A 16180-nucleotide genomic window follows, 5' to 3' on the forward strand; every position below is an offset into this window, starting at 1 on the left:
AGGGATATGGGGATATATGTATAAGTACAGCTGATTCACTTTGTTGTACAGTGGAAACTGGGACAACAGTGTAAAGCAATTATACTCCAATAAAGATCTGGAAGAAAAATAAACAACAAGGATTTACTGTATAGCACAGGGAACTATATTCAATACCTTATAACAAACTATAATGGATGAGAAAAAAAAAGTGAAAAAATACATTAAAAAATTCATCATAAGTAAGAGTTGGAAGAAACAGCAAAGTGTAGAATCAGACCCTTTACAAAAACTGTAGCTATTGGAATCATAGTGTATCAAATACATTTTAAGATTAATGTGGGTATTGAAAGCAGAAGGAATTAGATTATCAAAGTTGACCATGTAGTTTTAAAATAAGAATTAAACAGAACTTTTACAAATAAAAAATGTAGTACCTGAAATTTAAAGCTCAATGTAGAGATTAAAACAAAGATTAGATCAGGGTTTTTTTTAGCTTCAGCACTATTGGCCATTTTGGCCAGATAATTCTTTTTTGTGAATGGTGCACTATGTATTATGAGATGTTTATCAGCATCTTTGTTATCTACCAACTAGATGCAAATAGCAATCCCCAAGTTGTGACAACCCAAAATTCCTCCAAACACTGCCAAATGTCCCCTGGTGGGCAAAATTACCCCTGGTTAAGAACCATGGGATTAGATACAGCTGAAAAGAAAAAAGGTGAAATGGAGGAGAATTAGCCAGAATACAGCATACAAAGAGATGAAGAAATGAAAAATATGAAAGAGAGGTTGTCAAAAACAGGATAAACTGAGAAAATCTATCACACATCTTTTCAGTTTATGGAAGTAAAAATTAGAGAAAATGTGAAAGACAAAATCTTTGAAAGATAATAGTTGGAAAATTTCCAGAATAGGTATAGTATACCAATTACATTAATAAGGGGCTTAATGAACCTCAAATAAGAAATATAGGCTAGAAACATTTTAGTGAAAGTGCAAAATATCAACAATAAGGAGAAGACATTAAAAGCAACCAGAAGAAGGAATGGGGGAGACAGACTACCTATAAAGGAATGTCAATTAAACCAGAAGAGAAGGGGGTAATATCTTTGAAGTACAGAAAGAAAATGTTAGCCTATAATTCTAACTCTATCAAAAGTATCCTTCAAGAATGAGACAAAAATGCAGATATTTTCTATTAAACTGTAGCTGAGAGAGCTACTGCCAGTGAATCATCACCAAAGAAATGTCTGAAAGGTTTCCTTTAGAAGAAGGATACAGATCTTAGAAGGGAATGTCTGAGATGCAAGGAGAAATGGTGAGCAAAGACTACACTAAGCTTTGGGGCAAATTTAAAAATCATTTTCCTAACAATTAATAAAAATAATGTCTATCTTATCAATATTAAAACAAAAATGAGAGCACTAAATCTTGAATAACAATTGGGGTTAAAACCCTCTACAGCCTTTTATTGTTTGAAAGAAGAGTAAAGATAATAATTTTTAGACTTCATTGAGTTAGATTTGCATGCAATTTTAAAAAATATAAATAGAACATAATAATTTTCAAGCTGATAAAGGAAAATGAATAAAACAAAGCTAAGCCAAACCAAAGCAAGAGAAATAGACCAAAATTCAGCACAATTTGAAAGAAGGCATGAAATGGAAACAAGAACACATATACAATGAAGTAATAAAAAAATGTGATACACAGGCAGAAGACATAAGTGAATCAATATAAGTAATCATAATCTGTGCAAATGTATTAAATTTTCTAGGGAAAAAGATCACTAAAATGGTATAAAAATTCAAATACTTGCTTTTTACAAGAGATATACCTAACACACAAAAATGTAGAAAAGTTGAAAGGAAAGGATTGGCAAAAAGATATATCAGATCAATGCTAACCTAATAAAACTGTTTCCGCTGCATTAGCATCAAAGAAAAATATATCTTGTATATACTAGAAATAAATTGGGTCACCAGTTAGTGATAAAAGGTTCACAGCACCAGATACATGTCATACTTCTAAACTATCTGCCTCTAAATCAATAAGAGAAAAATTGCTAGAACTATAAGTATAAATGGAAAAGTTTATCATCGTAGTGGAGATTTTAACACAACTCAGTGATTGACAGATCAAGTAACAAGGGGAAAAAATTAAGGATGCACAAGACGCCTATAAAACATTGTACACTAATGGACATAGAGGGGATTATGCTAAGTGAAATAAGTTAGACAGAAAAAAGATAAATACTGTATAATTTCACTGATATGTGGAATCTAAGCAAACAAGCAAAACAGAAATAGACATACAGATATGAGAACAAACTGGCGATTGCCAGAGATGGGGGCTGGTGGTTGGGGAGAGAATGTGGTTTGGGTGAAATAGGTGAAGGGACTTAAAGGTTCAGACTTCCAATTATAAAATAAATGAGTCACAGGGATATAATACACAGTATAGGGAATATTGTCAATAATATTATAATAAGTTTGTACAGTGACAGATGGTTATTAGACTTATGGGGATCAACTCATAATGAGTGTAAATGCCGAATCACTATGTTGTACACATGAAATTAACAGAATATTGCATGTCAACTACACTTCCATTAAGAAAAAATAAAAAGGAAAGAAAAGCCACTATGTTGTGCCTAACAACTAGAGAATGCACATTCTTTTCAACTACACATGGAACTTTCATGAAAATTAATCATGTTCTAGTTAACAAAGCAAGTTTAAATTAATTCCAAAGAATCAGTATCTGAAAATGAAGTTGGATACCTAACAAAACTCTGAAATTTACAAATTAAAACACACACACACATACATATTGAAATAACACATGGAGAAGGAGATCATTAAATGAATTAAAAAGGACTTGAAAATAAAGCGTAACAAAATACTACTTATCAAAGTTTATGGCATGTAATTGAAATAGTACTTAAAGGGAAATTTATTGCTAAATGCTCAGTTTTTGAACAAAAAAAATAAATAAAATTATGAGCTAAGCAATCAACTAATAAGCTAGATAATACGATGAATTCAAAGTAAGAAGAAGGAAACAATAAAAATTAAGGGTAGGATATACTCAATATTTTGTAATACCCTATAAGGGAAAAGAATCTGAAAAAATTATATATATATATATATCTGAATCATTTTATATAGATATATATAGTGATTCAGCAAAGTGATTCAGATATGTATTTTTGAATCATTTTGCTGTACCCCTAAAACTAATACAACATAGTAAATCAGCTATACTTCAATAAAAAAATAAGGGCAATTAATGAATTAGAGAAGGAGATAAAATAGAACCAACAAGGTCATTAAAAAAGACTAATAAAATTGACAAATATCTGGCAAGCCTAATAAAAAAAAGTAAATAATTTTAGAAATAAAAACATAAAATAATCACAGATGTTACGAAGATTAAGAATAAGAAAATGTTATGATCAATTTTAATCTGACAAATATGAAAATGGAGCTAAAACTGACAAATTGATGAAAAAATTAAAATTACTTAAACGGACTGAGGAAGAAATAGAACTTTTGAACAATCAATTTAGATCTGAATTTCAATTTGAATTTTAATTATATCTAAATTTATCTGTGGACTCAATGTAATTCTAAGAATAAATCAAAGGATTTTCATAGAAACTGACAAGCTAATTATAAAATTCACATGGAAGAGCAAAGAACCAAGAATAACCTAGGTGATGTTCAAAGTTTGAGCTATTAAGACAGACTAGATTAACTCAGAGTACACAGGGAATAGAAGAGAAAAACACTCAGAACTACAACCATGCATGCATAGAAACCTGACACACGTTTAAGATGGTGCTGCACATCAGATAATAAAGTATGAATTAATCAATATATTATGCTAGGATAATTTTTTTCATGTGAAATGAGAAGAAAGGAAAAAAATCTTTTTTTTTTGTACACACAATAAATTCTAGTTAAAGACCTAAATGTGAACTTTAAAATTTTTAGGGGAAAATGTAATATGTATTTATTACTACCTTGGGATTTCTTTAAAGAGACACAAAAAGTGCCAACCATTAAAGAAAGTGTTGATACATAAATTACATTAAATTAAAATTTTTCTTCATTAAAATGTAGCATAAGGACACAAAACAAAATGATGTATTCTCTAGGGATACAAGCTCATGCAGTAAAATAAAGGAAGCACAGGGAAGATTAAAACAAAGTTCAAGGCAAGCAGTGTCTTCTAGGAGGTAGGGGTGAGTAATTAGAAAAGGAGATACAGGAGACTTTAAAGACACTGGAAATGTTTATATATATATACACATACACGTATTTTAAGATATGTAGTGGATATGTGACATTAAAATTTTTTCTTTAAACTCTACATATTCATGATATACATTCTTTTTATGCTATATTTCATAGTCAGAATTTTTTCAAACATTCCATATAGGAGTACCACTAAAATAAAGTGAGTAACTGGATTATTTCAATTTTCCTTATGATTCAAAAGAGAACACAATATTATTTTGCTTTAATAGTTCCTAGTCTGCGTATATTCCTAACCCCTCGAAAAAAGCCAGTTTCCCGTGGTCACCAAGGAATCTTATGATGGTAAACCCCAACGTGGATTAAATTTGTTGCAGTGAACCTGAAAGTAAGACTATATAATAACCAGATGTATTTTCCCCAGAAGAGTTCTAGTTTATGTCTAACTGGTATAATTATTGATAGCACCCCATTTCACTCTCAAAAGTGTCTTGGTTTGAATAAAAATTATATAACCAGTCCTCCTAAAGCTATCTATTTATGAAGCTATTATAATTTAACATGAATTAGGTTTTCTCCATTCACAGACTAGGGAGAAAACTACGATCCCATTGACTCTCTTATATTCATGAAATTGTTCCTAAAGCAAACTGACATTATTATTAGTGTTTTTCATGCTAATAAATCAACAGTAAATTAGAAATCACTATGTCTGTACATGTTATATATTCAACTGGAATAAAAAAGAATCAATAATTTCACCTGAAATATATAGAAAACAGACAGAAGTGCCTTTTGTTTGAACTACTTAATTTTTCTCCTTTTGTGCTTGTAGATTATATGAACCTAAAGATAAAATGAGTCCTTTTTAAAACATGTCTTTTTAAAAATGCCTTACAGTTGCATTTATTAAATTTATACTAAAGAGAAAGAGTGTAAGGAGGAGCTGTGCTGAACTAAAAACTAAACCAATTATCCCTTCGTAGTCATAGCAATGACAAGAGGATTGTTTAAAACAAACAAAAACCTTCAGATTGGCAAGACTTTGAACACTGACATTTCTAGTATTTATTTCATTTAATAATGCTTTTTAATTCTGAAGAAAATTGTAAACTTGAAAAAAATAATCACATTCAAATTCTATGATGAAGGCAATGAAACAAAACTGTTCTGAAATAAAACTACATCATAATGTAAATATTGTATTCAAGCTGCACTTAAAAAATGAATGCGACATCCAACAAAAGCAAGCAATAAGAGCTGGGAGACAGTAATGGATCTGGCAATGTTTTTCTGTGACAGCATGAACACAGTGTGGACAGGCACTTCTGGTATCATTATATTCATGAGTTTCCTACTATTGTCCCTTAACAAAAAAGGAGCTTTCATACTTTTCAATATTGTATAAATTTGTTATATTGGGTGAAAGCCTGAGGTTTTTGAACTGGAAACTTCCTGAAATTTATATTTCCATGCAGTTACCATAAACATCATGTAAAAAAAGAAAAAAAGAGATGGGAGAAAGTGTTGGACTGGAAAATGATGATGAGCTGAACACATTCATTTTACCCTCCTCTCCCACATCCTATCTCATGAAATGGCAGAATCTATATCTATGTCTACATCTGTATATATCTATATCTATATCTGCACCTGCATATCTATCTGACAACTGTATCTATCTACTATCTATCTATCCACCTGTCATTTATATCTACATCTATATATATTTCTATATTCATATTTCTATCTATATGTATTCACACACACATATGACTAAAACCACAAATGCATTGGAAAACTAGACCATATTTAAAAGTGGAGCATTTCTGAAAGTCAGGAAGCAGGTGAAATCAGGTATTAAGTGAAATGAAACACAGAGGACACAAAAGCTAATAATACCTTTAATGGAAGACATTTGTGAATGCTGGCGTAATCTCAAGGGGCTCCTAACCCGAATCAGCAGGTATGAACAACTGCAGTAGCCACACTTGCAGTGAGAACAGAATGCTGCTTTGACTCAGACATATGGGACATGAAGTTCCATTTTCCTTCCTCTCAGTCCTCTTGCCATTCTTCACCAGGGACTTCAATTCCTTCACTTTTCTATACATGAGCACCTGAAGTTAAGTGCGCCCTCATTTGGTGACCATTTCCTGGTTTAATCCTTTCCTCTTATATCAACAAATAGGACAATGAATGTAAAGGTGCTTTACAAACTACGACATACAATGAAAATGTTACTTTTGTTATCTTCTACCGCCACCAGCACCATCACCACCATGACTACCATCACCATCTTCACCACCACCATGACTACCATCACCACCTATCCTTTTTCTATTTTTTTCCCAATCAAGCAGGTCTACCTGGATTCTCTCTCTTTGTTTCCATTAAACCTTGACTGATTCTGACCTCTGGACACTCCTTGGCCTTGACCTAGAATCAAAGAGGCTCAGATATGAAAGAAACTCATGCCAACCAACCACTACTTGAGTCCCCCTGTACACTTACTCCATTGAGTCCAGTGTAGTGACAAATAGCTCATTAGTTCTCAATGTATCTGCTTCATCACTGGACATTCATAATGGTCAGAAAATGCCTCTTTATTTTGAAGCTTGTAGACACTGCTTATAAATATCACCCCCCCTTTATTTTAATATTTCTTAACATGAGATCAATAAGATTGAGGCGGTCAAACAGGGCCAGAATTGGTCCTACAGGAAAGGAAGAAAGGAGAATCTAGTGATCTGGTAACTATCTGGCCATAGTCTTATTTGGAGGAAGTAAAATAAATTTTAAATGTTCTATGGAGTCCAGCCACAAATTAAATCTCCTTAGAAACTCTGAGCATTATAGCAGTTGGAAATCATATAGGTATGGAACCATTTGATGAGAGGTAATGAAATTCCTACATCCAGGTGACTGATTATCAACGTATTCATCAATATTCTTCTTAAAATCATATCCATTCAGAAGCTCTATTGGGATTATGTTTTAAATCTCCAAATATATTGCTTTCTTTGACAAGCATCCTGTTTCTCCCATGCTGACATATCTTGTAAATCTTAAAAGCTTTCTATGTAAGAAGCAGTTATTCCTTCTGTTTTTGTACCATCAATAAATGTTAATAGATCATTCCAATTACTTTTTTTTAAATTAATTAATTAATTACTTTATTGGCTGTGTTGGGTCTTTGTTGCTGCACATGGGCTTTCTCCAGTTGGGGCCAGCAGGGGCTGCTCTTCTTTGCGGTGTGTGGGCTCCTCACTGTGGTGGCTTCTCTTGTTGCGGAGCACAGGCTCTAGGCACATGGGCTTCAGTAGTTGTGGCACATGGGCTCTAAAGCACAGGCTCAGTAGTTGTGGTGCATGGGCTTAGTTGCTCTGTAGCATGTGGGATCTTCCTGGAGCAGGGATCGAATCCGTGTCCCCTGCATTGGCAGGTAGATTCTTAATTACTGCGCCACCTAGGAAGCCCTCCAATTACTTTATTAAAGAGTCTCTTTTACATTAATTGAGATCGTGTTCTTTCCATTTTTAGTTTCATGGATGGGTTTTGGGGGGAGTATGTGAAACTTCTGATATTACAGGCTTAATTTTTTTCTATAAAAGAACTTGTCTCCACAGTTCTCCATAGCTTTCATTCAGTTCTTAAAGAGTTTACGTCCCCAAAATGTTGAGTCACTGGTTTAGTGGGTTAATGTGTAGCATGAATCTTGAAAGTTAAAAATCTCCTATATGTTCCTATTATGAATTCATCTTGTATTCATGTGACCTCTTTTAAAAAAGATTCAATTGCTTTTGGACCATTACAAATCATTCACAACCTTCTTATTATGGAGACCATATAGGTTTAAGTATGTTTTCAATGTATCAAGAGATACTCATTCTGATTTACCTAAATAAAATTTTTTAACAGAGAAAGTATATAATATTGCTAAAAGAGTCCTGAATAGAATAAGAAGGTTCTGCTCTGAGCCAAGTTTTCACTTTGACTGGCTTACATGACCTTGAGCAAAGTCACCTTAGCTCTTGGGACTTTTGTTCTTCCATGTGGAAAATATGTGAATGAAAAAAGCGGCTTGGAGTCCATTATGTGATACACATTCATGTGGAGATTTCACCCAGGATCTCTGAGACAGTCTGGTGAGGGGGGCTGAGACTTTCCAGTGAGGGAAGGACAATTTGTTATGTCTGTCATCAGATGCTTATTTTATTGCTCATTGCCCAAACTTTATTATCCTATCATTTGTCAATTTGCAAGGCCTGCTGCGCCTCTATCTTTCTCTTTCAACAATAAGTTGAGATAACGATTCGTTATTATCATTTTCCTTATACTCGGGAAGTTGCTTGAGAAATTTGATGCCTCACTCATCGAAAAATTTTCCAAAGTAACTGTGACTTTAGGATTGAGACAAAGATGGACATGATAGTACCTTGGGAACACTACAGCATAAACTACTTGTAAAGTTCTAATACATCATTGTTATTGTGTATTTAACAACTGTTCAAATAGTTTCTGTCACTTTCACTTTCTTAATCACATTTAAACTATCAGGTTTAAAATACAGAATTTCTTTGAGTTATTTGTAGGGAGGTGGATGCACCTAGAGACTGTCATACAGAGCGAAGTAAGCCAGAAAGAGAAAAACAAATACCATATGCTAACTCATATATATGGAATCTAAAAAAATGGTAGAGATGAACCAGTGACAGGGCAAGAATAAAGATGCAGATGTAGAGAATGGACTTGAGGACAAGGTCCTCAAGGGGGGCGAAGGGGAAGCTGGGACAAAGTGAGAGAGTAGCATTGACATATATACACTACCAAATGTAAAATAGATAGCTAGTGGGAAGTTGCTGCATAACACAGGGAGATCAACTAGGTGATGGGTGATGACTTAGAAGGCTGGGATGGGGAGGGTGGGAAGGAGTCGCAGTGGGGAGGGGATATGGAGATATATGTATAAGTGCAGCTGATTCACTTTGTTGTGCAGCAGAAACTGGCACAAGAGTGTAAAGCAATTATATTCCAATAAAGAGCTTAAAAAAATAAAATAAAATAAAATAAAATACAGAATTTCTTATTTTTCATGTTTTAAAGTTCCAATAGTGATCTTACATAATTTTTTAATGAGAGAGTCAACGTGTATTATACAAAATATAGGGTCATTTTAATCTTACTCTATCCTTGGCTAGCATTGAGCTCTGGCCAGTTGGTCTTTCTGAGCTTCAGTTTTTTTTATTTTGCAAATATAGTAGGCACACAGTAAATGTTAATCCTTAGTCTATCAACCTTAGAACGATGTACACTCTAAGTCTGGAAAATAGATCACCATACAAATATTATCTCATAGGGAAAGTTGCAAATCAGGTGATGCTCCCCAGTTGAGTTCTGTTGTGTTATCGTTAACTGCACCATGCCTGGCACCTAGGAAGCCTTCAATAGACGTTGGTTGAATTAATTAATCAATCATATGGTGAGTAACTTGTAAGCCACATTGATCTCCAGGCTTTTAAATTCTACCACCCTTTCCATTTGATATATTTGATATGTAGAGAACTGCTCTTCCTCCATGACTACTTTCAGTCCAAAATTACTAATTACTCAGGGAGGGGCCATGGAGTCCTCTGTTCACCACTACTGCTCTCTCACTGCTCCCCTGTTATTCCAATACTTCCTTCTGTTCCTTAATCATATCCTGCTGCTTCTACCGCTACCAACACCATGATATTTTATACCCTGTGAACACTTTCTAATCACTGTGAATCTGACAGTTATAATACAGGAATTTATGGATATTTTAATGAGTATTTCTGAAGTGCAAATAAAACGGCATACTTTATTGCCAGTATAATCAGTTAACTAACGTTCATGTACTCATTCATTTTTTAAATTTTCAATTGTCCTTTCCTTATTAATTTGTTACATTAATTTATTTAAATCTCTTCCTTTCAGAATAGATCAAGATGTAATTAAGAAGAACCATGTATGACTCAAAAGAGTGACAGGCTAGTTACCACTCTCCCACTTAGAAAACAAGAAATTGGCTCCTTGCCTTGTCAGCTCCCTTGCTTGAGACAGGCATCTCGTTGTTCTTTGATTTTACCTGCCTCAGCTCTCCTGGAGACCTGTGACTCTCTACACTGTACAGTCACCATAGCATATATCAATACACATTAAACGCTTTGGAATTAAAAAAATATTTGCAAAGGCCAATGTCCAGGAATGGGAGACTAAAACATCTTATATAACCACAAGTCATCATTTTGGATGATTACAGTAGTATTTGCATTTTGGACTTCAGTGAAGCTACGTACCTTGCTGGTCATGAGAACAAAAACTGTTAATGTCACAGAAAAATGTCATGAATTATATTAAAAGGTTTCAACTATTTTCCAAGGTAAAATATGAGTGGCCACTGGTTACATATTCATGTGCTATAAAAAGGGATCATTTATAGTCAAGCTTAACGGTTTTTATTGTAAAAATGTCTATTTCATTTTTCCTTTTTTAAATGTGAATATAAAGACTTTTATTTCTTGATATTTACTTGGTATTTTATACCCAGTATTTATATAGCCTATGAAGAATTTATTAAACCAGGAGGTAAATAAAGGAAATTGGGAGATTGTGTTCAAAACTCATATCTGGGCCTCGTTTACCTGACAAAACCACTTTCTAAACAAGATCCACATTACACTCTAGAATCTCTTACATGTATATAATGCCACATGATGTTCAAGGTGCTTCTGCACAATTAATTTCAATTGATCCTTGCTTCATATTTTTCCCTCAATTAATATGTAATTAAACCAAGACAGAGTTTAAAGGACTAATACATGACAGACATGACTAACAACGTCATAACTAATAATGGCCTACTTTATTGAGCATTTGCTATACTTCAGGCATTATGATGAGGACTTTACATCTTATATCTCATTTAATTCTCACACTAGCCCTAGGAGGTAGGCATAATAGTATCATTAATTTTAATCTCATTTTACAGTGTTTAGCTAATAGATGTCAGTGATTTTAACCCAGGCAGTCTCATTCCAGAACCCTCACATACTTTTAATCATGATGCTGTACAGAATATATTTACTAAGATTTTTTTCCCCTTTCTTTTCTTCTTTCATCTCACCACCTTTTTCCCTCCTTTTGCCACTAATGCTGAGGGAAAAAAAAATAAAGACCAAAAATATAACCCATAGTTAGGGTTAGGAGTAGGGAATTTATGCTTTCCTTCATTAGCAGAGTTAACTGGGATGAGGTACAGGGTAAGAAAATTCTTCCAACAACTTACAAGATCCAAGGCGGCTGCCAAGATTGATGCATCAGGAATTGTCCCTGGCTCACAGCAGTTTAACAGAAACTGAAAGCGCTTCATGCCTTGTCGGATTGCTCCAAGATTCACCACATTTTTGCTTTTTCCGCCATCATGGTTGGAAGACAGGTGGTCATCGAAACTGTGGCAACCTGCAGGGGTTTTCCCATGTTGGAGGAATGAAGGAGAGAGTGTGTAATGGTTGTAGATTAAAAAAGAGCTTTGACGTTTCAACAATGCATTTTCTCTAGTGTTGGCCTGAGAACTTTTTCCTGAAAATTCCTCCCTCCTCTCTAATGCTTGATTTGGATACCCCTTGATTTTTTAGGAATCTGGTGACACATAGCATACATAAATAAGGGGTCTTATACAACTATTTTAATATAGGGTCTGATCCATAGAGAACAGACATGTGGTTGCCAAGGAAGAAAGAGGGATGGATTGGGAGTTAGGGATTAACAGATGCAAACTATTACATATAGAATGGATAAACAACAAGGTCCTACTGTATAGCACAGGGAACTATATTCAATATCTTGTGATAAACCATAGTGGAAAAGAATGTGAAAAAGAATGTGTGTATATATATATATATATATATATATATGTATGCACAACTGAATCACTTTGCTGTATAGCAGAAATTAACACATCATTGTAAATCAACTATACATCAATAAATTTTAAAAATTAAAAATTAAAAACAGACAAATATGGGGTCTGATCATTTTGCTGCCAGATCTCTTCTATAATACTGCTAACAGGATTATTTAAGATGATTCTTCCTGTAATCAACAACCAACTTCTGTTTTTATGGAAGATGCAAAATCACTGTGCAGTTTCAGATCTGTTACAAAAAACTGATATCAAAGCCAGTATCTTGATATCTTATTTACAACACAAAGAATCAATGACTGTCAGAGTTGTAAAGGACTTGAGAGGTTGGTTATTTAATTCCAGGATTTCCAAACTTGGCTGTGCATCACAAATATCTAGGAATTTTCTGAAGCTTATTCAGAACTTCAGAATTAGAGTCTCTGGAAGAGGAGTGCAAGAATGGGTGCTTCATAAAGCCTCACAGATGATAAGGATGTAGCCAGCCTGACCCCACATGGTGATCCAAGGTTTGGGAACCACTGATTCATCTGCACTTATTTTTCCATAGTTAAGCTGCATATGAATGAGAATCAGTCTACAGCTTCTTAAAATGCAGACTATCAGATCTCATTGCTAGAGATTTTGATTCCATAGGTCTTCGGGCCGTGTATATTTTTAACAAGCATGCCACATGATTTTAATACAGAAAGTCTTAGGATCACACATTAAAGAAGACTAACACAAAGCATTGTTTTTCATCTTTTTTTTTAACACCAGGTACTTTTAAGAAAACCTAAATATTTCATAGCTTTTCTATAATGTCTAGTATATACACATAATATTTAGTTTCTCTTATATAAGGTTATAATATTGAATATAGTTTTAAAAGCCAAGCCCAAATTACTTCCCATGATTCTGAAATGTACTTTCAGTACCCAAGAATCAGGATGCTGGTTTAGTGCTTGGCTTAATGTGTCCTGACCCCATTCATCTGTGATGTTGCCAACTCCAGGTCCTCACTAAGTCACAGACCCCATTACAGGAAACAGCTATCTCACCTCTTCTGTAAAAAAAAATACCTTGATACCTCCCACCCACTGCCCCACTTTCCTACTTGCCACCTCAGCACAAAAGTGGCTCTTGTAGCCATTGCTCTCAACTAAGGTGCCCTACATGCAAGTGTGTCATAATTGGTTGGTGGCAGGATGTACGGTGAAAATTTGTTCCTATTAATAAACACTAGTGTTCACAAATTTGCATTTAAAAATCAGATCCAGAGTTGGAATCACCCCTTCAATAGCTTGCATTCTTTGTAAATAAAAGGGCGATATTTACAGTTATGAGCTTGGTTTACCATGAGAGTATGTCACACACAGGGATGTCAGCCAACACGTGTGCTAGTGGAAAAAGATGAGCACCTGTTCTTTTAGAAAACACATCCTTTGGAGGCAGTTCAAGCTTGGGGAACAGATTCCTTTGGACTTTATTACCACAAGATAAAAAATTATGGTATGGCATAAAAATAAGTACCAATTCCTGGTCAATAACTTTTAAAATGTCTCAGTATCATACTGAAATATGTAGGTCTGAAATGGTATGGTGTCTGGAATTTGTTCCATAACACATTAAAAAAATAAGATGAAGCAAATTGGAAATTTTTTTTATCACTATTGCAAGTGGGTGATGGATATTTGGGATCCATTGGACCATCCTTTTTACTCTTTGTCTGTGTTTGAAAATTTTCATAAGCACAAAAATGGCCCAGAATATAATTAAAATATCAATATCAACATTTCCCATATTTCTTTCCTTATGGGCACGTTTCCTTTTCAGGTACAAATATCCCACATTGAAAATTCCATATTCAACACCTTCAGTATTTTTTTTCCTGTTAGTGTAGCATATTTTGTATTAAATGTAAAAGAAAGTAGCACAAGAAGAATCTGAAGGTGGGAAAAATTCAGAAGACAGAATTTCAAGTGGTACAAAGTAGGCATAGCTAGAAGCTACAGATAAGGAACAAACATTTCCTGGACAATCTTGTTTCCAGACAGCTGCCTTTCAAAATACTACTCTATTTACTCACTAGACATTACCAAAGCTATCAGGACAAGTAACTTTCTGTTATTTTTCCTATCTATATATCACTTTATTAATCATTTACATACAGCTCTTTGATACACATATCACAGGAAATCTCATCCATTAAAAAATTATAACCTTAACAGTACCTAAACTTAAACCTTGAATTTAACATTGATCCCAAATACTAAGATTTTTCTTTTTAGTGAATCCAGTTGTTTCATTATTTCTTACTATAATTAAGGTTTAAGATACATTAAGTGATAACTCTCAAATTGGTAATAGAACTAATATATGACAGGGTGGATGGTAAAAGAATTTATTCTTATTTAACCAATTTATTAAAAACAGTCATTTTATTAAAGGAAGCATTAAGAATAAGTATCCCACCATTTTTTTCAATCTTTTTGGCAAGATAATTAATTCTAAAAGAAATGTATTCAATATTACTACAGATAATGCCATTTTGATTCAAAGAACTTCAAAAGCAATGCAGTTAAGGAGTATAAATAAAATAATTAACAGAGAAGTGATCAAAACAATCTCTGTTAGCAAGAACCTATTCTGTGAAGAATCATTCACAGAATGATGTACACTCATCACAGGTGAGAAGATCAGCAGAATCCTATGAGCCCAGGACACAGGGATCACACTGTAAGTAAAGGCTACTTATAGTGGAAAATTTCCATTGTGTCTATATAGCATTAATACATAATATATTTACTAACTTTTTGAGTACTTAGTATGTGCCAATTGCTATATGAAATATTTTATAATTTATTGAAAAAAATTTTTTGTAATAGCCATGTAAGATACATTTTTCAAGATGATTAAAGAGAGAGAACAAGAGAAAGAGACAGAGATAAAGAGAAAATGGACAGGTTAAGTAGCCTAGTCTAAGTTCATGCAACAGAAAGTGATAAAGTCCGAATTCAAATCCAAACCTAGTGACAACCAGCCTGTGCTCTTATCACTCTGCCACGTTGTGTCTCTCGAATATCTGAATATTTATGTTGAAAGATGCAGACTTTTACATCCTGCTGAAGGTAGTGATTATGTCAGGAAAACATATTGTAAGAAATAAGTCAACATTGTATATGTTACAAACTGATTGTCAAATTGCACCCTGCTGATATTTCATATTGTGATACTGAAATGTTAGAAAGCAATTTGGCTATAAAATACACCTCTTTTTATCAATTTTTAATATAAACTTACTAGAGTGTAAGGATGCCTTTTGGCTTCCTTGGCCATGACTAATCTTTTTGTCTCAGTATGTTTTAGTTGCATTTATTAACTATTTTTTTACATTAAATTTACTGAGGTATAATTTACATAGAATGCATTTGCAAAAAGCTGTTAAATCCCAAAGGGGCATTTCCAAATCTAGTATTTAAGCAGCATTTCCCATACAGTTTACGGCAGAGCTGAGCACAAAGAATATATTCAGCGAATTTTGCTGATCAGCTGAAAAAAAAAAAAAACATTGCTTTAATTAAGTAAATATCTTCCCTTAAATAGAGACAACATGATTTCTAAAATAAAATATTTTAGTGAATAGAAAAATATAGAAGAAAAAGATAGCTGGTATGTGAATGTAATTTCAGTTCTGTTAAATATTCAGCAGATGTATTTTTCATTTGTTGAATAATTTTTTAGGTTAAAAAAAATTTTATCACCTGTTGCATTATCTTAACTCAGTGAAGTTCAGGCACTACATTGAAACTGAGGGTAAGAATATTTCATATTTGTTTTCTCTAACAACTTTAAAGAAAGAAACAAAAAATATACAATTAAATGAAAATAATTTAAATGAGAAGGAAAAGGACAATGCATCTGTAATGGATGTACAGGGATCATTTATTCACAGACAGCAAAGTAAAAAAGAAAGAAAGAAGCAAAAGCAGCTTCAAAGTTAGAAA

At 33.5% G+C, this 16180-nt stretch overlaps 1 protein-coding gene across 3 annotated transcripts in view; it reads right to left on the minus strand.

The window, feature by feature from the left end:
• The window catches only part of UNC80 (unc-80 homolog, NALCN channel complex subunit), a 208004-nt gene that overhangs the window by 117837 nt on the left and 73987 nt on the right, over positions 1 to 16180 (minus strand). For all 3 annotated transcript variants that reach the window (XM_057745745.1, XM_057745746.1, XM_057745744.1), the window contains exon 22: positions 11559 to 11731. In XM_057745745.1, the coding sequence (XP_057601728.1) occupies positions 11559 to 11731 (173 nt within the window). The remainder of the gene's footprint in view (positions 1 to 11558; positions 11732 to 16180) is intronic.

Source organism: Hippopotamus amphibius, chromosome 8 (genome assembly GCF_030028045.1).
Source record: "Hippopotamus amphibius kiboko isolate mHipAmp2 chromosome 8, mHipAmp2.hap2, whole genome shotgun sequence".
Lineage (NCBI taxonomy): Eukaryota > Metazoa > Chordata > Mammalia > Artiodactyla > Hippopotamidae > Hippopotamus > Hippopotamus amphibius.